The following is a 26,356-nucleotide window of genomic DNA, read 5'->3' as shown; positions in this document are numbered from 1 at the left end:
CACCTACATTGACAAGAATCCCTATCTGCGGGAAATATCCATTTTGAGGATACATTTAGTTTGGCCCAGTTTGACTTTATTTTGGGTTTCTCTGATGTTATCTCTTTTTTCCAAATCAGATTTCCATCAAGAATCCATTGAATTGATTATCCTCTTCTTCATATTTTGTGGGTTTATGTAACATGTATTTATCATTTTAGAAATTATAATAGTAACTCAAGAAATCTTCCTCCTTTTGAGAGAAGAAAATGAACTTAAAGCTCCCTTCTTGAGTACCTTCATTTGGATTTATTTTCTCTCTTTCTTCAATTCTTGGGATTCTTCTCTCAAGTCTGTATGAAATTTCAGAGAGGTCCCTTCTTGAGTACTCACCTTCATTTTAATTTATTTTCTCTCTTTCTGCAATTCTTAAGATTCTTCTCTCAAGTCTGTATGAGATTCAAGAGAAATTTTTCCAAGTCAAACCCCTCTTTTCTTTGAACAAAGAAAATTCATAAGATCACAGGGAAAACACTCATCCAACACTAAAGCCTTAAAAGAGTTATTCAGCACAGTAAACTCTTCAAGCATATTCCTCCAATTAAGGTATCCAGTCTTAATGTAGATACAAAGTTTACAACTAGTTTCAAAAGACATCACAACATTGCAGCTGAGTTAAGGTTGACTCCCACAGATTGGTAGTCAATAAGAAATTGTCTGCACAGTCTTTGATCTTAGTTGAGACATCTACCAGGACAAAAACTAAAGCAAGGATACCACATTGCCTCAAGCTCACATTTAAGAAGTTCTGAATACAAGTGCAATCACTATTCATTCCAAAATTTGTAGGTATGAACTCCAAATGTGTATTAAGCTGTAGTGAAGTTGCCAGCCGGTTTAATGATCCTGGAGAGGGGTTTTCAGAGCAATTGGATATATAGTTCAAAAGACAGATTATGCATAGCGATCCTAAATATTAAGAGGATATGGATGTTTAAAGGTGTTAAAACTAGAGCCCAGAAATCCATGAACATAACCAGCAATAAGAAAGAGAGAAAACTGAAACAAAGAACACCAGAATTATCCTAGGAAAACCCTTCAAGAATGAAGGGAAAAACCCAGACACACAACACAAATATATTTTTATTAATAATGAAATGTTCAAGTGTACAATATCCTTTGCTTGAAGTGAATATATAACAATAGGAGAGACTCTTCACATTATAACCGAAGGTCTCTTGAGATTCTCATAACTCCTATAATTAATTATGACTCTTTGAATATTCATGCCTCAATGCATGTGAATGACACGTGTCATTTACATTTAATATACTGAAGATGACAATAACGGTAATGACGTTCAGATTTCGAGAGATAAAGATCTCTATTGCAGCTACAAAATTTAACACTCCCTCTTAGCAAGAGAGAGATCTTTAGCTGAACAGTCACATAAAGCTGCAACTAAAAAATGTCAATGATAAATTCTGATCATACGAATTCAAAACATAATTCATGGAGTTACTCAACATGAAAACTTGTAACAATGAGTTGTATTCATGGAATCACTCAACATGAAATGTTCAAGTGTACAATATCCTTTGCTTGATGTGAATATATAACAATAAGAGAGACTCTTCACATTATAACCAAAGGTCTCTTGAGATTCTCATAACTCCTATAATTAATTATGACTCTTCGAATATTCATGCCTCAATGCATGTGAATGACACATGTCATTTACATTTAATATTACTGAAGATGACAATAACAGTAATAACGTTCAGATTTCGAGAGATAAAATTCTCTATCGCAGCTACAAAATTTAACACTCCCTCTTAGCAAGAGAGAAATCCTTAGCTGAACAGTCACACAAAGCTACAACTAAAAAATGTCAATGATAAATTCTGATCATACGAATTCAAAACATAATTCATGGAGTTACTCAACATGAAAACTTGTAACAATGAGTCATATTCATGGAATCACTCAACATGAAAACCTGTAACAATGAGTCATATTCATGGAATCACTCAACATGAAAAGATTTGTACAACTCATAGCTAAGCCTTTATTCACGGACTCTCTCAACATGAACTATCATGGAATCTCTCAACATGACATCCAACTCCCATCACGGAATCTCTCAATGTGATGACATCATGGACTCTCTCAACATGATGTTCACTATTGCATAGTGAAAGAGTTATCATAGCTGATCTTACAATCTCATTTATTCACACAAGAAAAAAATAGGCAATAACAAACTAAGACTTGATTCCATTTTAGTCTCAAATTTTATAAATACCACAAGCATCACAAGCATATGTGAGAATGATTGGGGTTCCATAAACACTCCCTCTTAATTATGAAGCCTCGCTCTGAAGCTAAAAGATCTTGCAGCTAAGAGAGATTAGATCAACTTAATTCAAAATTATTTTGGTCATTAAAAAATTTCCCTCTCAAGCTAAAACATTACCCTCTGGATGCAAAGAAAATTTTCATTTTATTGCTTCATCCTAAAAAATCAAACCAGCATAAACCATTCTCAATGACAGCTAGCACATAAATTAGAAATCAATTTTTAACTTGATTTGAAAACTTATCTCTTGATATTTCAAAGTTGATCTTTGTGCCTTTCTCCTCAAAGTAAAGCACACTCATGTAAACGAATCTCTCCATCATCTAGGTGTTGATACATCTTCTACAACACATGTTGAACAACACTTAAATCTTCCAGAAACCATCCTCGAGACTTCAAGAACCATAAATACTTTCTCTACTACAGCAACACAACTCTATATTATTAGCAAATTTGTTATTACTTAACAAGCTTGATGCACCCCACACCCCCCCCCCCCCCCCACATGATAACTGATGTGGCTCCTAAGAAAACCATCAATGACTTTTATCCTGAAGTTAGTCAGTTGAGACGATAGCATCTCATCAACAGTAATAGTCATCTGAAACAAAAAGAGAGAACATATTATGCCGGTTTTGAATAAATATCCACTATAAGCATTATGGTCAAGATACACGTTGATCACCAACCGCCATTCCCGTTATTTGAACATTTACGCTCTAAGAGTGAATAACTCGTACATGCACTAATTGCATAAATGCAACCCAATCATGCACCAATGAAAGTCACAATCATATCTCCGGAAATGAATGAATCCAAGACTTTTCGCTTTCCATAATGAATCATTAGCCAACGTGACCCGAAGAGCACGATGACTCTTTACCTCCCATGAAGATTGTCGTTACCATGGGAAGAGGCTACTTATGCCAAAAACCAAGGAGTAATAATATCACTGATAGATGTCGAGAGCCCATAAAATTTTCTCGAGCACACGTCCAATGAAGAAAATCAATCTCCTATAGGCTCCTAATTGAATTGCAATAAGGACTTGAAATCTGAGCAAATGTATAATGCTTTGAGACTCGTCTTTTCAAATAGCCAATGTTGGAACTACTAGCAGATTGTGACAGTCAATACAACTTCACCACTCCATATAATGTGAAGATTATTACTTTCAATTTGCCTTCCAATAAACAAGTCAACCAACTCCCTTCCAGAACATTGTTTCTACCTCATGTAAGTCTGAAACACCTGGAAAGAAAGTGATCTTCCATTCAAGACTTGCAAACTCACTGCCATATTCACGCCCTAAAATAGCCTCCTCATAAATCACTGGCTGGAAAGAAATACTCACACCATTATTATTATGGCAAGAGTTACAACAACATAAAGAAATATCATCTTCTCTTAAATAAACATGATCCACAAAAAACAAGAAAAAAAACCACAACAAATCACACATATGAATATGGAAATCCAATAGTCAGGCCTAAAAATATATATATATTATTCAGTCGATTCATACAATAAGCATGCAAACTTCACGCCAAAGCACAAGGATAAGGAATAAAACTGAACTAGTCGCAATGAGAGAGACAACTCAAATATTTCCATATGAAATGGCACAAGAACAAGAATACACAAAAATAATTCAACATCAACCAAAATGATCTCAAAAGACTTAGATGGTTACTACACCTATTCTTAAGAGGATCCAATCACTTCTCAACGATACAAATGGATTTACAATCAACCAGAGGCATGTGACTCCAAGGGGAAAATGACACACATCGATGATACGCAAACCTTCATACCGCAATAATGCTAACTTCCCTGGAAATCCGTAAATGCCAGTTGATTGTTGTTACAAACATTAAGTTGTTCACTCGTGCAACAGCCTACACATAGAAATTATGAATAATATCACTTGACTGACTCACGTGAACAGAAACTTAACCAATCCATTCCAACATTATGTTGGCATATACATATGAAATAGAACAAGAAGATAATTAAATTTTATCCACGACAAAGATAAAACTGAGATAGTAGAGACTATCATGGAGCTGAAGAAATCTCCCATACACAAACTCACAACAAGAATGGAATCAGAAAAAAGAACCTAACGTCTCAAAAAATAAGTGACATCACTAACAGATAACTTGCGGATCAGCTCCCTTTTAAAGACTCTAATCCAAATAGTCCACAAAGACCACGTTCTCAAACCATCGAACAGAATGAAGACTCAAAAACGGTAGAAGAATCGAGGGCAAATTGACCCTCTTTGAGAAAAACAATATTCCACTTAGTAACGTGTGATGCTAATAATAAGAAACAGACACATAATCTTGACATATTCGATCCAAAATACGAACAAAAGCAATATGAGGCATCAACATAAACAAATGACAAAGACCGGCAACTTTCCCATTAAACATGCGCACAAGAGGGAGGTGAAGAACAAAGCCATATGCAAGGATACAATATGAACTTGGAAAAAAAATCCACAAAGAGCATAGTCTGAAGATATCCATCATAGACAAGCCGAAATCACATACAACCTCTGACAAATTTATCCAAATGCCCATGCCAGAAGGAAACACCTCAATGATGATTCAACAATACTAGAATTGTAATAGATATCACTTTAAACAAAAAGACTCCTTCATATGTTGTTATTGAACCAAAGCTCTGATACCATGTTAAAACTAGAGCCCAGAAATCCATGAAGATAACCAGCAATAAGAAAGAGAGAAAACTGAAACAAAGAACACCAAAATTATCCTGGGAAAACCCTTCGAGAATGAAGGGAAAAACCCAGCCACACAACACAAATATATCTTTATTGATAATGAAATGTTCAAGTGTACAATATCCTTTGCTTGATGCAAATATATAACAATAGGAAAGACTCTTCACATTATAACCGAAGGTCTCTTGAGATTCTCATAACTCCTATTATTAATTATGACTCTTCGGATATTCATGCCTCAATGCATGTGAATGACACATGTCATTTACATTTAATATTACAAATTAAACTTAAGTGTCCTTTTCAGCTGAAGATGACGATAACAGTAATAATGTCCAGATTTTGAGAGATAAAGATCTCTATCGCAGCTACAAACTTTAACAAAAGGAAAGTAGAAGTAGAGAGTTTTGAATTTGGGGACCTTGAAATGAATTTCTGATGCAAAAGCAACAGGGTGTATAAGCAATCTTGCATCACCCAAAAAGAAATGTTATGTTTCTTTTTTGTTTTGTAGTTCTTCGCTTTAGTTTTCTAGGAGCGCACTATAATAGCTGCACTATTTAAGATGTATAGAAGGTAAAAATAGTGTAAACCAGTCCCACACTATTTTTCCGATATTTTTTTTGTATTTCAGGACTTCTTTTCCATTTTGGTTGTGTAGACATGAAAATTGATCTTGAAGGAGCATAATTTAAAATTAAGAGATTGGTTGAAGAATCACCTCAATAGCCTAAGCACTTTGAAAGATATTAATGTTTTTGTTTCGAAAAATTTCTCCAATGAGGCTAACAACTCAAATTTGAAAACCTTAGAGGCCTAGGAAATATTTGATATCCAGATACATAGATCTTTAGATATATGTGTTGTTGTAGAGCTCTTCACAAGATTTCTAACGATATATTATATAAGCAAATCAAATACCCGAGTCGGAAGTTGTGCCACCAAGTCTCAAGTTCCAATACAAAAATGACGAGAGAGAGAGAGAGAGAGAGAGAGAGAGAGAGAGAGAGAGAGATGACTTAGGCAGGAAATTGAACTAATGAACCATTTGGTGCCAAAAGGGGGAAGTTTCACTTTCTAGAATGTTAAGGCAGTTATTGGTGCTACATATACAGAAATGAAGCAGGGTTTCAGAACTCAATTCCAGAAGTGTAGTTTGTCGCTCTGCCTTACAAATTATTGTAGTAAGAAGGCACATGTGGCTGTATCATGTTATTTTCTGAAGGTGTAATGCTATTTCATTTAAGATAATAGAAAGCAAGGTTTTTCTTCTTGCATCTTTTTGTTTCTTTCTCTTTTGTGTTGTATGTTTGGGTTAGTAAGGGAAGCACCCTTCACCACTTTTTGAGAAGGAAGATCTTTCCCAACAGAAATTGTAATGGGAAATTATAACAAGTTGAAATTCAAGAAAATAGATTAGGGTAGAATTATGACAAAATATGGAAATAACACCTACTAGTTGAGATTAATTTATTTACCTTCCATTTTTTATATCACTGGTCAATATTTTCCAAGATAAATATAATACCGCAAAGGTTAAAAATAATGTTAAAGATCTGTTGGAATGGCAGATTCAATTACCCAAAGAAAAACAAGAGAATATACAAATCATTAGATAAAAAATCATGAAACATGTGGCAATGAGTTTGACTCAATAACTACACAGTTGAATCCTGATAACAACATCACAATTTGACCTGCTGTCAAAAATATCTCCTACTTTTGAAGATGAGTATTGATAAAAAGGCAGATTCAATTACCCAAAAGCAAAACCAGAGAAAATACAAAAATCATTAGATAAGAATAAGAATATAATAAAAATAATATTTGATTGAGTGTAATAGCTGTTAGATTTCATCGAATGAATTTAGAAGATTCAACAAATATGTTGATTGCAGATATTAGGTCACTAAGAGTTTTTCACAGAAGTATAATTCAAGAGCATAAACATGAGTCAGAAACATCACCCAATTTTTTGCCACTAAATATAAATCTGCAAAGAGATTGATGATAATTCACGGCACATGACACCTAACTTGTTGCCACTGAATGTAAATCTGCAAAGAGATTGATAATTCACTGCACATGACACCTGGCTAGTCTCATTTGCATGTAAGAGACTAATTATACTCCTCTAATACCTTCAGTTTCATGTAAAGAAAGTGAAAACTGTCTCTCTTCATTGACAATAAATGCTGCAATTGCCTCAATTCATCTCTTTGCATGGGTAGTATCTTCTTAGCAGTCTATGTTTGCAGGCGGTTCCATAAAAAGATTTGAAGTAGGAAAAATCTGAAAGAAAAAGCTCCAAAGTGAGCATTGAGAGGTTGCATTTTTGGGCAAAATATTTATTTTATGCCGCATGGTCAATTCTTCCCTTTTTAGAATTACTACTAGTTTTTCCTTTTCTCTAGTGCAAACTAATTCAGCTTTCTTGTAATTTTCCTCTTCAAAATGTTGCCCCTTGCTAATAGATTTAGTGATGAATTTGACCAAGTTCCATTACAAACCTCTGTATAACGATGATGTTCTATCACAAGCAACAGCTATCTATAAAATATAAATGCACTGCATTTTCCTCATTTTAAGTAAACTTCAATAGAAAAAAAATTATTTTTACATTTCACATTTTATGTCCCTTTTCTATTCAATATCACCATGATGCTAGTTTGAGACTTAAGCCCAACTTCCCCCAATGGTAATTGCTAAATATTACTGAATGCAAAAACAAATATCAAAAGCTTAGCTAAAACTGATCAAATCCGGAGTCTGTATATTGTGTCTGTCCTCATATAAGATCTGTACAGATTTTGAAAAAACATAATATGATGTCTGAATAATAACAGAAGATCCGAAACGTTGATGCCGTCAAACTTACACACAATCGCACCCAGAAGCATAAATATGAATAGCATGGATTGTGGAAATCTGTTACAATTAATAACAGAAGAATCAACCAAGAACAGTTCTCAATGTACATCAGTATATAAAAGCTCACCGAGAAATGTTTGCAGAGACCGCTTCAACTTGTGTATGCAGCGCTCCAGACTGCAGAGAGTGCAAAGTTCAAAAAATAGTCATTTCAAAATATATTTGATAGCATCACATGAATATTTGGTTCTGCACATGTTCTCAAAAAAGAAAAGAAAAATACTATATATATATATATATATATATCAGAACTTTTGCCTGAGAAGACACGAAAAGCCCTTGGATGCCATTGCTGAGAGCAGAGAAAAACTTTGAAATTGTTGCCTAGTATTATCTAAAACTGTAGCAAAATTCACAAAAAAACTACTTGGTTCCTTGCTAGATTGTCCTTCGCAAAATTGCATCGTGTGTCTCCATTATTCTTTTGCTAAAACTACCTACTTTTAGGGATGGACATCGGAAAATTGTTGTCTGTTCACTGTCAATTCCCAAACTGTCTGAAAAATATGACATAAATTTTATAAATCAGATTTACGCATCTGTTCTCCAGGCCATGGTGAAATCTCCATACTGTTCTAATCGTAATTTGACACCCAGAAGTTGAGAAAATATAAATGCTAGTATATCATTTACTTACCATACTCTTTCTTGGATTATCGAAAAGACACTACCGACAGCAAATTAATACATTTCCTAATTCACAGAAGTGTTTCATCTTTTTGATCTCAAGCTTCACAAATCTTAAGAAGTAAACTCGTTCACTTGCAGAATTCTAATATTATCTTTAGTAGTACAGAGTTGTTTCATCTTTTTTATCCAAAATAATAAGTAAACTCTCCCACTTTGATGCGAAATCCTATTACTAAGTTTAGCTACACGGAGGGAAAATGATGAGTATTTATAATCTTGCACAACCTTCCACCCTCCACTAGGTCACTAGATCTACCATTGTATTTATCGACCTTGGATATGATGTCATGAGATATCTGAACTTTCATTTATAATCTTAGTTTTTTGAATGATTGTTGTCTGCAGTCATTGCACTGCTTCTTTTATTGCTTCAACATTTTATTATTCAACGCTAAGTCGCCGCTCATCAACCCTTTTCCTAACCTTGTACAATTCCTATTAAGAGAGCCGTTGCTTTAACTATATTAGTTATATAATATATTCAGTTCCATTAGGTCTGAAAACAGTGACAGAAGTTATAACATCGTATCTAGATATGGCTCCCTTTCATCTGTATCCTACTAAATTTGGATTTACTTTCACAGCTCAGTCAATATTGGACTGAACAAAATCTATGTGAAGTCACTCTAGCACATATTTAGGGTTTTAATCATACAAAAACCTATTGTCACATATTTTTCTAGCTTATATTCTTCCGCGTCATCTTTTTATTATTGTGAATTTACATGATCTAGGTTTCCAAATCGATATTTTCGCCAACATTAACATTGACGCCTCTGCCTTCTACAAATTCTCCACATTCAGTTATATTTCGCCTTTAAAAATTCTGGAGTTCATTTCTTACAAATATTCCAAATATAACATCTTAAAATTATTCCCTAGTGGCACTTGAAATTTTTAGTCCAAAAACTTCCTGTTTAAACTGATATCCACTACCTTACCAATTCTAGGCCGCCATATCCAACTTCTATTTCACACGAGAATCTTCTGGAAATCTCCACTGTCTATCTTACAATGTAGAAAAATAATGTCCTCATCTTCTGAACAGCTCTTGCATAAAAAACATCCTAAAAGAGGATTTCAAATTGTTTGATCCCCACAATCGTTGAGAATAACCTTCTCGCATTTTTAATTGAAATTTCTCCCCATCGGCCATTGGGCAACCAGCAATCAAGCACAAAGCAGCAGTGCAATGACTGCAAACAAGAATCATTCTAAAAACTAAGATTGAAAATGAAATTCAGATATCTCGTTTCATCATAACTCATACCTAAGGACAATCAATCCGGCATATCTTACCAGGGGTGTATTGTAAAAAAAATTTACAGTCTTGAATTTGATAGGCAATACAATAAATATATTTTGAGTTTAGAATTATTTAAATATAAGGCATTATAATTACTATATTTTATTTTTAGAATTATTTAAATATTATCAATTATAGGTTCTTGTTTAGTCCCTCTCTTATATAGAATTAATGTTTTTGTTGAACCTCCAGTTTGTTTGTTTTTTTTTTCAGGAAGCATCATATTCTTAAAGTTTTAGATAGTATATTTTAAAATTTACTTTTCAAAAGGAAAAATCTTTTTTTTCTTTGGTAAAGGTTCTAAATTGAAAAGGGTAGGAAAAATACAAAGGATAAGAATTAATGCACAAAAATATTTGACACCTTTCTATGAATAAATTGTTCAAGAATTGCTATTTGTTTGTCCAAGATTTTTTATTTTTTTTAAACTAAGTTTCTAATAGAAGATTGATGTGACAAAATGAGTTACAATTTAATTTTACTTTTAAGTATCTCTTAAATATATTTAAATAATCATTAGCACCAATGCAAGTTCTTGCTTTCTAGAACATGTTGATTAAAATCTATTGTATAACTAGAGAAATGAACTATCTAGTTTTTATTAGTTTTATTTTGGACAACTATTTATTGCATCTTTTTTAAGCACGGAGACAATTAATTTAATCAAAAGTATTTTACTATTTTTAAATATTTAAATTTGTTTTCTAACTTTTAAGTTTATATATATTTTTAAAATCTAAAAAATGTTGTTAAAAAAAGGTAAGAAAAAATAGTATTGATTTTTAAAAATAATAAAAATTAATTATGAGGTGTAAATTTTATTTAATATATAGGTCTTTGTAAGTTGGAGTGTGGTGTATAAAGATATTAAATACTTGAAATTTAAAAAATTAAATCAAATTAATTGTATGTGATATTAGATAGAAAAAACTTACCATGTGAATAATATTATTTTAATTAATTTATTAAAACATAATATAAATGATATAAAAAATAAACATGATTAGATTAGTAAATCTAAATCAATTTAGTAATAGAAAATAGTTCAAGTAAAATATACATTGTAAGAGGATGAAAATTTCTAATTATACTTAAACATTTTATTTTAAAAAGAAATTTTGTTATAAAGAATTCCATTATTAATTCCAATATGATTGAAAAATAATGCTAGGCTTGCTATGTTGGATTAGATAATCATTCATCCTCATTAAATCTTCTCAACTTGTTCCTTCATCCTTATATTTATACCATTAAAAGAAAGTTTGTGAGTTCTTTTCTTTTTTTTAACACACTATGATCAAGTAGATTTGAATCTAAGAGAGGCTCATAATTTATCATTGTATTGTAGACTCTTGCCTATAAATTTATAATATACTTATAATACACGTTCCTATCTTATTTTTTAGTTTTTAAATTATATATTTATATTAATTTATAATCTTTTTAAAATAAATTATAATTTAAAAATATTCAATTAATTTTAACTTTTTGTATGTGTTTGTTATGTATTATTGATTAAATTAATAAAAATGAAAAGAATTAATATTTATTATTTATTAATTAAAATTTTGATAATTAATATTTTTATCAAAATATAAAATAAAAGACATTTAAAATAATCAAACCTTATATTAATTTAAAATCTTTCTTAAATAGAATAAATAAATTGTAAAAACTTAGTGATTTATGTTTATTTATATATTATTAATTTTAAATATTAGTGTGATACATGTTTTTATGTTACTTTATTATATATTTATGTTGATTTATAATCCTTTCAAAATAAAAAATATATAAATTTAGAAAATAATTTAATTAATTTGAGATTTTTGCATCTATAATACTAATAGTAATAGATTATTTGCACTACTTTATTTAAAAATAAAATATTTATTAAGTTTAATAAGTATTATTAATTAAATTGATTAAAATTTAAAGTTTAAAGCTATTAACTATAAATGATTTATAGATTAAAAAATGACAATCAGAAACTTATGGTAAATTTAAGTTATTTGCTCAATTTTTTAAAATTTATTTGGAATTGGTGGCTTTTATTTTTAAAGAGAAATTTGGAATTGCTTAAATTTAAGCAACAATATAGAAATATAAGATTATACTAGATTTAATTTGTATCTCAATTTTTTAATTGAAAAAAAAAATAACATTTATATTCATCATTTCTTCAACATGTGTATTAACATGTCTTACTCTACCAAATATCACCTGAAAACAAACTTTGTCACACATTTAGGCATTCCATCTTTAGTTCTACATTTCTCAAATTCAATCTCCTCAGAAGATACATCAAATCACCTCACTTCAAAAGGCTTTCGTTTTAAAGTAATATAGTATACATGTCATCCTTCAATATAGAGCTAAATGTATGGTCTTTATTAATCTAAAATTAAAATTTCCCCCTTTTTGGTTTGCGTGTATATTTTTATGGATATCAAGAAATATTATTTCTTTAATTTGTGTTATTTTCATCATGACATTACAACTTTGTGTATACATGTTTCATTTGATTGAATTATTTCTCTTTAAATAATTGATTTCTTGTGTTAAATTATGTTTTAAATTTAATATACTAATTAATTCTAATGCACTTTCATTCTTTTCTCCATCAAAGGTGTTATTTTTTCCTTACTAAATCATATATCATCTACTCTTCTTCTTCTTTGTGGGGAACAATAGAGAGAATCTGACTAGAGGGAAATCCTTAAGAGATTTCGCATGGTGTCGACAACCTCATGAAACAAAAAAATTATGTAATCCAACTGAAACTCCCCATTCATAAGGACTTCAAGTCAATAAAGTTAAGCTTGATCATTATGTCAATGATGGATTACTTGTAATCAATGATATTTCAATTGCAATTACTATTAAAAGCCCATTTATCTAAGAAATCTATGGCAAAGTTTTATTCTCTAGGAGTGTGCATAAAGGGAATATAACCAAAATTGAGTGAATTTTTTTTTTTTGAAGAGAATCCAACCTCCAAGAGATTCATGTGTCTTCCCCATATTTAAAAGGGAAGATAAAATCATAGAATTCATTTAACATATAACTTTCCTCCAATCCATCTTGCAAGATTTCAAAATTGCCACAAGAATGGCATAGAACTTCATTTGATTATTAGTGCAACCCATATAATAAATGAACAAGTGAGTTAATCCAATACATCATCCAATCCCATCAATCTCCTAGTAAGACATCTAAACTGCCCCATTAAGATCTATCAATATTAGTATAGAGTAAAGAAAGAGGAGGGGGAGACCACTTACCAAATCACGTTTACCTTACTATAAAATTTCAGTGTAGAACTAGATTGGTGCTCAAAGGTGGTTAAAGGGAAACTCTTAAAGAGATTTAAAAGATAAGAATTAGAATAGGAGATGTGTTCTCCAAAATGGCTTTCTTAACCAAATTTTAAATCTTCTTCTACAATTGTAAAATAAGACTACAACTCACATAGAAGATCTCACAATTCAACCCTATCAAAGAATAAACATAGGAGATCAAAATCCCAATAAATAATCAAAAAGAACCCAATACAAGGGGATGATCCATGCTAGCCTACAATTAAAATAAATAGATAAGTTAACTCCACTTCTTAAACAAGGTCCTTAAATACCCTTAGAGATCCACTGGGAATGGGCATTAACAAAAGAGGTGAGTGATACATTCTTCATTAGAATTACACAAGACACATTTAGATGCATCATAAAATTCTCTCTTTTTTATATACGCCATGTGTGTGGGATTTTTTATGACACTCTAACTAGATAAAGAGATTACACTTTAATCAACTCATTCTTAAAAATTACGCCAAGGAAAATCTCTACTCATACGTTTCCTATGTTATAGGCATTGATAACTAAGAGAAACCAAATAGGCATCTTTTAGACCTTCTACTAGGTGTCCCCTCTAAGGAGGGGTAAGGTCAATAAGCTTAAATAGAAGAAATAGTGGCCCAAACTTTAGATGCTCATATATGGCTTGCTATTGAGTTATTTCCACTAATATTTTTGGGATCTTGCTAAACAAATGGAGTTCTTAAAATCTAAAGACTTTGACCACCCTAAACCCTAAAAGATTTCACTCAAGAGTCAAAGATGGGAGAAAGAATAGATGATTGGGGGATGAAGATCGTAAGGATCCATCCAAAAGAGATCTCAATCATATGGCCTAATAACCTAAAAAAACCTTCCTTAAACAATAGGATCCTCTATTGTAATAATGTTCCAAGCCATAAAACATTTCCCAACCATTTAGAGAATATTATCCATAATAACTCCTCCCTAGATATTTGAAATTAAGGTTCTCACCCATGGTTCCTTTTATAAGTTGTATCATCTATATTATAATTTGGAAACTAAACCCTAGTAGTTGAATTTAAATTTCCTCTTGGTTTTAGGTTGTCAAGAAAGAACATTGGAAGTGCAAATTGGCTAAATCACTCTATGGCCTACAACAAGCTCCTCGGGCTTGGTACATCAAAATTGACAAGTATCTTATAGATAATGGCTTAAAAAGGAGTCTATATGCTAATCTATATGCCAATAATACTAAAGGTTTTATTCTTCTTCTTTTTGTCTATATTGATGACCTAATCATCATTGGTAGTCGAACACTTTTTATCGATTAGATCGTGCAAAGTTTGACACTATTGTTTAGGTGTTGAAGTTTGGAAGACAAAAGATAGTTTAAATTCTCATCTTATTCTAAGTGTGTTTATAGTCTACTAGACAAGTTTCAAATGTAAGACTACAAAGTTGTATCCTTGCCTATAGAGAAAGGGTTGAGCTAACAATTGAATCAAATTCAACTATGGTGATGAATCAACATTTGTACGATCGATGGAAAGTCCCATCTACCTTAAACTACTACTAGATTTGATCTCATTTTGTTGTTAGTTAAATTTCATGCTTCATGATAGTCCCCAAGGTTTATCATCGAGTAGTAGTGAAGCATGTGTTGTATTATGTAAAGGGAACTTTTGACTCTGATGTTCTTTATAATAGAAGTCATGTGATTCTAACTTTGTTGATGATAGAAAATCAACATTTGATATGTTTTTAGTTTGGGATCTAGTGTAATCGAGAAGATTCTACTCCCCCTTTTTGTGACAATCAAGGTGTACTCAAATTGGCCAAGAATTGGATCTTACATGAGAGAGCCAAGCATGTTGACCTTCATTATCACTTCATTTAGATGGATCGGTTTTCAATTATTTCAATGAAAATATTTTTTTTTGAGTAAAGCACATCATCACAAAAAATGATTATAAGTAAAAGTTACATTATTGAATTAAATATTTATTTATATGAAAACTATTCAAAATACACATTCTCTTGTATTAGTTGAATTGACCCTTAAAATATATTTTTCAATTCAAAATCATGTAGAGGGTTATTCAAGTTCAACTAAATAGATTTCAATAGTGAAATACTTAAGCATGTGTTTGTTCAATCCTTAGAAACACTTAAATAAGTCAATATTGCTAGTTTAAGGAACTTGTTACCTTTGGATTGATTTAAGAGTAGTTAACTCTTAAAGAATATGATTAAATGAATGAATATACCCTTCACAAAATTAAAATAATCACTTGACATCAAAATCATTCAAATCATATGGAAACATTTTTTTAAATTTCTTTCATAAAGAAATACTACATGTGTAGTTGCACAAAATCTAAGGCATGTATTATGACCACCATTTTCATCATATAAAAAATTTAGATACCACAAATATCACAAGGAATATAGATGTCACAACATCACTAAGATAATAGTGGGTATCTAGAATCCTTAATTTACTTGTCACTATCATTACAATTTGTGTCCATTGCCTTTTTTACTTGATCTATTTTGTGATATAGTTCATATAGGGTAGAGGAAGGGGTGGTGAATAAACGGTATCCACCATGAGGGATAAAATTTCGCATATGCTGGACAAAAAGAGTGGAGGATATAATATCTTCAAAAAAATACGGAAGAGGAATTGTACTTAATCATATTTTGAATATGAGACATGGTGTGATGTATGGCAATGACATGCTTAAGGGGGCTATCAATATATCTAGTAGTAGTGGATGAAAGAAGTGCGGAAGTTTTTTTCATCATATGGGTAGTAGGCATCATAGAAGGAGAGTATTCAAAATCTAGGATTGATGGTAGAGGATAAGTGGGAAACGAGCATATACTCAATGATTCACTATTTGTTCCCATGGTACCAAGGAGATGGATATTGGTAGTAGGAGTTTAATGCTAGGGTAACTATGGTATAAGTGGGACTAAAATAAGATGCACTTATACCCATTATATAAGAGGTAATGTAGGCAAAAATGTCTTACAAAGTTTTCAGGTCCATATGGTCTTCTTGCGAACATGTAATGAAATGTATTAATAGTTATATAAGATTATGTATATGAGCCACACTAGATAATTCATTTACAAAATATTTATTATCCATATTAGAATCATTATTATTATTTTCATGTTATGAATAGTCTCATCAAATATCTCTAGATTATCTAGAATCTCAAACCTATTAAAAACACCACTAATCTGCCTATCATTAAATGTCCTCTTTTTCCGTCTTCCCTTATTATGATTTTTAATTAGAATAAATCCCTCCCTATTTTCTACCATAAAATCCATCCCTTTATTTTTAGGAGGAAAACTAGCTAATACCCTTCTAGAAATTTCTACAGGTTTAGATTTAGGGTGTATTCATTGCATATGCCCACATTCATGAAGAAATCCATGAATGAAATGGAAAGTTTCATAATCAAGCTATTGTATCCAAGAGCTTGGACCCAAATAAATTTCTATGGAATCTGGTATATAGTATGATTGAGAAATAGTATGTCCCGTGTTTGCACTACTCACATTGTAAATAAGATTTTCAAGAATGCATGTGGAAGAGACACCTCTGACCATATCATCCTTGAACAACGTACTTTCTCCACCAAAGAAGTTTCTTCAACTAAGTCATAAAAAAAGTAAGCCAAAACCCTCAATCGAAGCCATATATTTGGGAAAAAATCATAGCCCAAGCTCCACGTGCTCATTAAAACACCACAAAAAAGTGCAAAACAAACACTACACCCCCGGAAATACCCACCTACGAAAATAACCACGACAATTATCTTGAACAACAATTAGGGTCAAAGAGCAAATGGCCACAACCCTACACCACCCTAACGAACATCCTAAACACAAACCTTGTACACATGCAACAAACCAAAAGACACAAGTCGGGCACAAGTGCCTAAGTGCAAACCAACTCAACCCCTCTCCATTCACAAATATCCAAATAAAGACTTAATTATGTTATTTCTTTATGTTTATCACATCAAAAAAAATTGTGTATGTATTGATAACTTCAGTAATTCAAAATACTTAATTAGGAGATAAAACTTAAAATTTAAAATAAATATATTGAATGTCTCTAAATAATAAGTTATAGTCAACCAACTTTAAAATTTGAAGATTAATATTGCAAGAGTTTAAATACAAACAAAAAACTAATTATAAAAAAAAATGCATATAGTTATATATACATGTAAATGAATAAAAGGACTGAATAAATCTAATTTCACATCAAATTATGAACATAAAGTACACTAAACATTCCACATTTTAAAATTTAGAATGCACATGTCATGCGTTTAAGTTCATTTTTTTGTATTTATGTTTTCTTGTTCTTTTTGTAAGAGGGGGATATGTAATGCAAAGATAATGATAATTGTTTTTCCATTTAAAATTGCAACATATGCATAAAGGAAGAAATGACTTTTAATGGGCACAAAAGTAGGTGTAATCAATAATATGATTGATCAAAGATTTTTAGAAAATAGGTTATTAAACAATTTTCACATCATATTATGCATGTTGTTTAGCCTTGACTCAAGCTTCTTCTATTTGAAATTATGTTTGACATGATTTTTTATTATATTTTCATTAAATTCAAAATTCTTCAAATAATTATTAAAATTCTAAAGGTTTGTATAGTTTAATTGGTTGAGCACAATTGATGAAAATAATGATATGTAATAAAATAATCATCCACCAAGATTCAAACCACTAGAATCATCAATAGACTTCGATGGATGATGATCCTTATACCTTGTTATAATGTACTATATGTGTGTAGGTATATGTATATGTATGCATACAAATATATACAAACTTACGTACATACATTTATATATAGGTACGATGTTTAGAGTGGTTTCAAATCTCTAAGATTTATTAAAAAAAGGTTGCAAATTTGAATCTAGAAAGAGTTTAAATATATTTTGTACAATGAAGAATAAGAAATAGTAACTTATAATCTCATACTTCTATACAATTATTTAAATGCATCTCTTTATTAAATTTTTAGTTATGATAAAAGAACAATTTTGAATCTTTCCTTATTTTAAGACCAACTACTTTACAACATTTAAACTCCCAAAAAAAACCTACATTAGATTTTTCTTTTCTTTTCAACTAGTTTTTTAAAACATATAATTCCAAAAGATGCCTTTAAGAACAAATAAAGAAGTTAAATATTCATAACAGCATCAACATTATAACTCCTTTTTAAAAGAGTAAACAATAGATATTAAACCAAAATTAACTAAACATCAGCATGAAGATGTGGCTAAAAGTGCATGGAAATCTGACCTAAATTACAATAAACCAAAGAAAACTTTTCAATTCCTTTTAAGCGTAAAGAAAGGTACTTAAAAAAGCTCGAAAGATAATTTAAATTATGTCCAAAATTATTAACTATGACGCCAGATTTATTGGACCTGACCCCAAACTGGGGATCTTTTCCTGGTCCACTTAAATAATAGGCAGGTTGGTTTGGCAGGCGTCAATCCGTAGAAGCGAAATGTCGTCTAAATTCCAACGGACTGAAAATTCCCAAATATTTTATACAACAGTAGGTCCGCAACCCAATCTTTCTTTCACACAAAAAAACAGTTAATTATTGTGCTCTGTCCACATCTATGCAGGGATAGTGCGTACTGCATAGGATTCTGATGACCAAACAAAAATTAACTTATTCTTTATTTCCCCCAGCTATTGAATGTACATACGTTACGCATCTTCTCTAGATCGTCTATGTGGGGATAAGGATCGAACGTGTGATGATGGATCGTTTTCTCCTCACCAGAAAAAGTAAAAAAAAATCCCCAATTTCCAGCAATGGAAATTTCTGATCTTACAGAATTTAGAGATTGGAAGGAGTAGAGCTGAGGAAAATATGTAAAACCTTTGCAGAGTTTAAAGTCTTATTATAGGATTGGAGGCAAGAATGATAAGTTGTGCATAATTTAAGTATCGAGGATTATAACTGGAGGAAAATGTGTGAAAGCTGGGCGGGAATCTAAAAAAGAAATGATTATAATTGTAATAAAACTTGTACAGAATTTAGAAACTAAAGTGATTTTGATTGGAGAAAAATAACAACTAATAACTCTGCCTCTTGTTATTAGGTAGTTCTGTGAAATGAAAATGAACCAGCAATGAGAACAGAAAAGAAGTGGTTTCAAAGTAAAATGATCACTTCAAAAGTTCCCAATCACGTCTTTCTGCGGAAGTTTCAGGATTCACATTTCTAGGGTTTTAATTTTCATTTCCGAGTTCCTTAATTCATCACAATTTTAAAAAATGATATAAAATCTAGATGCTAAAATCTGTTTTATGAAGGCAGAGATTTTTTTTCTTTTTAAAATCTGTTTTGTGAAGGCAGAGACATTAATATTAATGCGATCTGATTAATTTCTGAAAAAAATATAAATATGCTTGTTCAGGTGTACTAAAATTGAGCCAGAGAGTTTGTTGAGGATAAATCTATTGGTACTTCTGTAAATATAATAGAACGAGAATATTTCTGCGCGAATCCTCAACTCTCCGTGGATATACTCTCTGTAATGGCTCAGTATATCAGTTTAGATCTGACTAATTTCTTAAACAATAGAATAAAATATGCTTGTTAAGGAGTACGAGGAGAAATTTTTTGCTATTTAACTAAATAAAACAGAACCAGAATGTTACTGACTGAATCTTCAACTCTCCATCCATTATATGCTGTATGATGAATTAATCTTCAAATCAAGAAAATTCACTAAGCACTTTTGATTTCATACAATTTTGCAAAGATAATATATGGAGAAATAACAACATTAGTTTCAAAGCCTACCTGGAAAATTCGATTCATACACGTGCCAGTTGAAGAGCTCCAGAGTCGGAAGCCGAGTGGAAACCCCCTTTTTCCCTCATTATTTCGTCCTGTCGAAGAATCAAGCAAGAAATTGTAACAGGGGAGTTGTTTACATATAGAATTTTTCCTCCGCCAGGAATTTGCCTTGGCCGTTTCTTCTTCTGCTCCTATAATTTTAACTGACAAAATAGAAGCGCGTCTCCTAAGTTCTTGAGTATCTTTCACTGATTTCCTTAACCGACGAATAACCACTGCAGCCATTTTTTAAGCCCAGGCAGAAAAACTTGGCTTAGCTGACGAATTACAAGTTAGAAAGATTTGGCTTAGCAGCCTTTCGCCATCATTGTAGATAATCCTCAAAGCTCGAGCCAGATTATCATGACAGAAACGCAATAGGAAGTAAGAAAAGGGCAGAAATACAAATTCCAGCGCCTGTGATAACGAAACAAATTCTTTTGAGTGAATACCAGATTGAGAAGAATAAATTTAAAGGGAGTCTAAAAATATAGTCTGAATTTTGATTCAATGATGAATTCCCTCAAAATTTTCAACAGAAGCTTCCTTGAAAAAACTGTCCTGTCCAAACTTTCAACAGAAGCTTCCTTGAAAAAACTGAAACTCTTAAACCAAAACGATCGCCAAAGTTCATGGCAAAACGGTCTCTCTCCGCGAGAAAATTGGAATTTCGTTATGTTCAACACGTGTAAAAATATGATTGGTAAAATGGTGGTGGCTGAAAGGTTGGCACTGGCAACTTGCCAGTAATGAGTACGGGCTGTGGGCCCTAGGTATCTCTTAGAAAGCACTGGCTAAACAGCCGAAAATTTGCAACGCCTGGAATTCCATCACTGACGTACTGTCTGTCTCCCAGCATTTGAAGTCATATCACATTGACCAAATAGTTGGCCGCATTCAATGAACATTATTTTTAACTGCTGAAATTAAATTTTATTTGTTAAACTATTACCATTAGCTTAGAGATTAATTTTTTTATAATGATTGTATTAATTTATTTTATTATTATTGTTATGTCATTTTTTATTTTTTTGATGGAGGGTTCAGACCTGCGAGGCAGCCCAGCGAGGCATGAAGCCTGCGAGCTACCAACCAGCGAAGGCCACCATTAACTTTTAGGTACCCAATACGGGTCCACACATGCCTAAATACTGAACACCTCTTCGGCTAAGAGCCAAGGACTAAGGAGCATCCATGCTGCCAAATTCACCCAGGGCAAGATCCCGGCCTCATCCCTTATGATGTCTATGGGCCTTGCACTCAGCAAGACTTGATCCCTGGTGGGCTCTTTGTGAGCCATTCAACTTCACCAATAGACCAAGGGCCCGTTGACTAAATTTGACTGATTTACATATATATGTCTATGACTAAATTAGATACAAAAAAACAATTTAAAATTAAAATAAGAAGTTATGTTTTTAAGGTGAGTGGATTTAACATTCATATAGAAGAAAAATTATAAATATTTAAATTTAAAGTTATTTTAGAAATTTCTTAAATCTGAATGTCTATTATATAGATATTTAGTTAAAAATCATAAATAGAAATTATAGTAAATATCAAATTTTATTCTAAAATATCATGAATATACATTTATTTTATTTGTTTTAATTTGATTTGTTAAATTAATCTGGTGAGAAGTGTTTTTTGTGTGTTGCCATATTTTCATCTCAAATAATTTCTCATGAAGATTACTATGAGATATTTTCTCATTTTTCATAAAGTCCATTAACTTTTTCAAAACTTCACTTTTGTCTATGATTTCTTTTCACATATCTCAATTTAAATTAAATATTATTTTATTCAATAATATTAAATATTAATTTATTAATTTATTAAAATTCTATTTAAATGTAAGTCAATAAAAAAATGTACCTATTCAAGATAAAACTATAAAATATTAGAATATCATTTTAGTTGATAATCAAAATAATAATTATAATATATTAATATTGATATAAAATTAATAATCAAATGGAAAGATTAATAGTAAAATAGTAATATACTAATTGTATAATAAATTATTAGAATTCAATAATTTTATAATATTTTACTAATGACAATATAAGATTATATAGTAGTATTAATATAATGTATTTATTATATAATGAATCATGTTCTAATAATTTAACAAATCACATATAATTTGTAATTATTGTATAACTAATTCTAAAATATGTTAAAATATATTTAATGGTTATACAAATTACATGGTTCTCTTTATTTACTATGCATGTTAGAATATGTGTCAAAACTCACTTTTTGGAGAACTTATCTTTCATTTATGGTTTGCATTTTTTGGTTACTTTGCATATCTTCATTTTAGGGTTTTGTATGTGATCATTCTAGGGTTACCTTCCATGTCTTCTATTAGGTTTGTCTCTTAAAGGGTATACAAAATATCATTTTTTTGGAGTTGGAAAATATATTGCACTTTTGAGTTGTATTTTTATATAATGACACTAGATTATTATAGCTGAACAAGTATTATATGTGTCTTTTTATTTTTGACATGTCATGTGTTTTGTAAATATTAAAATATTATTATGACATTAAATTACTTTATAAAAACTATATACCATCAACTCATTTGGAAAGTTGCTAATATAAAAATCTATAATAAATATAAACATATCAACTAATGTACAATTTCAATTATCTTTTAAAATTTTGATAACAAATATCTTGTTTTTGACATTTCATAATATTAATAAAATATGGTAACTTTTCTCATTATCAAATAAGTCAATATAAAAAAATTTAGTGAAATAATTAGTATTAATACCAAAAGTAATAATTTAATTATTCTAATTATTCAATTATATATAAAGAAATAAGTATCACTACAACAATATTACTAAATTTTATTTACCAATTTAATATTCTATTTCTCAATCTTTGCAATTATTTTAATTGAATAATTCTATATTTCAAAACCTAACATAATAATAGTCAAAATTTTCATCATATTAAAACAATAATTTAATTAATAAAAAAAATTGAATATATCTATTTGAAATTAAATATAAATATTAATAATTGAATTATTTTAAAAATAATTATACTTAATATATCCTACCATTTCGAAAGAAATTATTTTATCTTTTATAAAAATTAGTACACTTAAAAATACTAAAATTATATATTATTCATAATAAAATATTTTGTTTTAAACAATACTCAACTCAATTGACATTTTTTTATTGGTATTGTATTTTTATTTAAATGTCTCAAATATAAATCATGATACGTTGAAAATATAAATCTTACTATTGTACATGAGATAGTACGATTGTTATGGGAAATGTGGATGCTATGGTGTTAATGGCTCCATCCCATTCCATGTAAGGAGGCAAATGACGCATCACGCATAACATTTGAGGCGGTGCAAATTTTAAGTTGTTTAGCCAATGCCCTCTTAGAATGGATACCGATGACGGTAACGTCTGCATAGGATTTTGAACATATTTTTTATAAATAGAAATATTTATCAAAATAAAAGTGTATAGTATTATTTATTGTGAATATATTGTCGGTGGGGTTGCTAGTTGGTGGACAAAAGGTATAGTTGGGGCATTTAATTAGGTATGAAATGAAGGATATCTAATTGATATGTTATGATATAAAAATTTAGTAATAAAAGTGTCACATACTAGGGTGTAATTGTTCTTATAGTAGTGTCACATAGTAGGTTGTAATTGTTCTAATAGTAAATTTTAATGCATATTTAAATATATGAATATTTTATTAATTTATAGTTATGCAATATTATTTTAAAATTTTAAAGATTGAAAAGATAAGATATCAAAAATTGATAACAAGTTATAGAATGTATAGATATACTATTCATCTATAGTAGGAGACATTATGTAAAGACATTTTTTTTTGGAGGCCAGTATATCATCCATTTTATTTCAAATTTATTGTCAATATTTATTTTAGTATGTCTTTCATGTTAATTTTGACAATAGCTTGTCCACTATAATAATCCTTTTTCTATCAAAGCATGGAAGGTAGATTTAGCTAGAATTTTATTTTCATTATTGAATAACCATTTAGAAATAACAATTGCCAACATGGAAAAAGCAACACTCCCTCCTTTCACTTTTCTTTTTGGACTAAAACAAGGGTAAAATTTTATTAAGACAAAAAGAGAAACAAAAAGGAGAGCTCAACAAGGAGCTCTATCCTGAGCAACAAGGTAATCTAACTCACAAGACAAATCCAAGGGTAGCTGCCCCTATCTACAATATTCTAATCTTGAACATGATCAGAAGCTCATTCGGCCAAACAATCAGCAGCTATGCTCCATTATCGAGGAATGTAATTAAAACCAACAAACTTTAGAGAAGTAGAAAAGAGAAGAGTTTGATTAACAACTAAAGCCAATTGTGAACTAACATCCTCAAGCAACTACGAAGTAAGCAAATTCACCACCACTTTAGAGTCAAATTCACAGATAAGCTTGCACCATCCCCTCAAACAACATTGCTCCACAACATATAAAATAACCAGGGCCTCCATGAGATTGTTAGTATGCCAACCCTTATGCATTGAGAAAAGAAATCGAACTTCTCCAGAGTTGCATCAAGCCACATCCCCAATGCCAGTAGGACTTGGATTCCCCCAAGAAGAACCATCAATGTTGACTTTAAGAACTCTAGGTGGAGAAGGTGACCAATGACCCACATGGTTCACCCGTTGCTTCCCCTGATGTTTAGGATGGTTTGGAATATTATGATACCATTGACCTACAGCCCTTGAGAACTCATCCTAAAAATCAAAGTTAAGGTGAATGCAAATAGAAAGATCACTAGGATCTATAACTCCATCTAATTTACACTTAGCCTGAATAGTTTCCTGAAGAGAGTGGGAAATCTTCCACCAAAGATGCATGCCTCCAATCCAAACATCCTGAAAGATTTGTCAATTTCTCTCCAACCAGATATGCCAAAGAATAAAAGAGGGGCCAACAATCCATGCAACCTAAAGAGGTGAAGCCTTGAAAGAGGCACTCCCCAAGCGATCCCAAAACTCAGGCAAGGAGGAAGCATGCCGACAAGAGCAACCCTAAGCACTCCACCAAAGATGTTATAACTGGGTAGAAAAAGAACAATGGAAGAAGAGATGAGAGATAAAATCTCTCCATTACAACATGGCACACAAAAAATGGGCCTTGAAATCCACGTTTATAAATATTATCCCACATAAGACATTAGTTGTGAGCCACCAACCACATGAAGAAATTAAATATTATCCAAACTTGTTTTCACCAAGGGAAGTCAACATCCTCTAATAGTTGTCTAGTAATATCCTATTACCCAACAAAAACAAAATATTTACCAAATAGGGTACCACCCCAAGCCAAAACATCTAGCCCCAGTAGAGAGCAACACTCCCTAGAAACCAAAATCCTACAAGCTCCTAGTAGTCTACCTATGAGCCCCTAGGAAGCCAATATGAAGAATATTTCCATCTATATCCAATAATAAGACCCAACTTTTAAGGAGTCTTATAATGAGTTGTACTTTGTCTCATCCAACAACAAGAAAAGAATCACACAAATGATATAGATGAGGGTAAGTGGATAAGATGGGAGGGTTTCCATCCCAAGCATCAAACCAAAACAAAGCCTTAGAGCCTCCCATGTATATCTAGAAAAGGACCCTCTTAACCAATTGAGCACCATCTTGAGAGTATTTAACTGTAATGCCCCGCCTGGAGATCCTTGGAAACAAGGATGAAATACAAGCCAAGAATTTTTTATTTTATTTTTACAAGTATGAATGCACATGACAACATCATACAGGGATCACAATGATTGCAATGGAAGACTTCACCACAATCCCGGCAACCAACGAATCTCCAAATGCCACTACCAAAGTGACATACACAAACAAAGCCAACAACGACAACGCACATGATGAGGGCTCAAAGAGATAACCACTCATCAACAAAACACCAAGATGGGGTAAAATGTAGAATTCTGAAATCTGCCTAAGTCTGAAATCCTGAAGCCCTGAAAATTGGCTAAGTTTGGATTTTTGAAGCCCTGAAAATTGGCTAAATATGGATTTCTGAAGCCCTGAAATTTCTTAGAATC

At 31.1% G+C, this 26,356-nt stretch overlaps 1 protein-coding gene across 1 annotated transcript in view; it reads right to left on the bottom strand.

Annotated features, from left to right (window-relative positions):
- LOC149557602 (branched-chain-amino-acid aminotransferase 3, chloroplastic-like) overlaps positions 1-21,004 on the bottom strand; it is a 143,127-nt gene extending 122,123 nt beyond the window's left edge. The window contains exons 1-2 of the mRNA XM_089832242.1: positions 20,218-21,004; positions 8,089-8,138 (exon numbers count right to left, since the gene is read on the bottom strand). Of these exons, the coding sequence (XP_089688368.1) occupies positions 8,089-8,138; positions 20,218-20,499 (332 nt within the window). The 5' untranslated portion in view covers positions 20,500-21,004. The remainder of the gene's footprint in view (positions 1-8,088; positions 8,139-20,217) is intronic.
- Between the last annotated feature and the right edge of the window lie 5,352 nt (positions 21,005-26,356).

This window comes from Cupressus sempervirens, chromosome 5 (assembly GCF_028749045.1).
Source record: "Cupressus sempervirens isolate cs-2001-9-10 chromosome 5, ASM2874904v1, whole genome shotgun sequence".
Classification (NCBI taxonomy): domain Eukaryota; kingdom Viridiplantae; phylum Streptophyta; class Pinopsida; order Cupressales; family Cupressaceae; genus Cupressus; species Cupressus sempervirens.
Note: the sequence above shows the minus strand (reverse complement) of the source record. Positions and strands in the feature narration are given on the sequence as shown.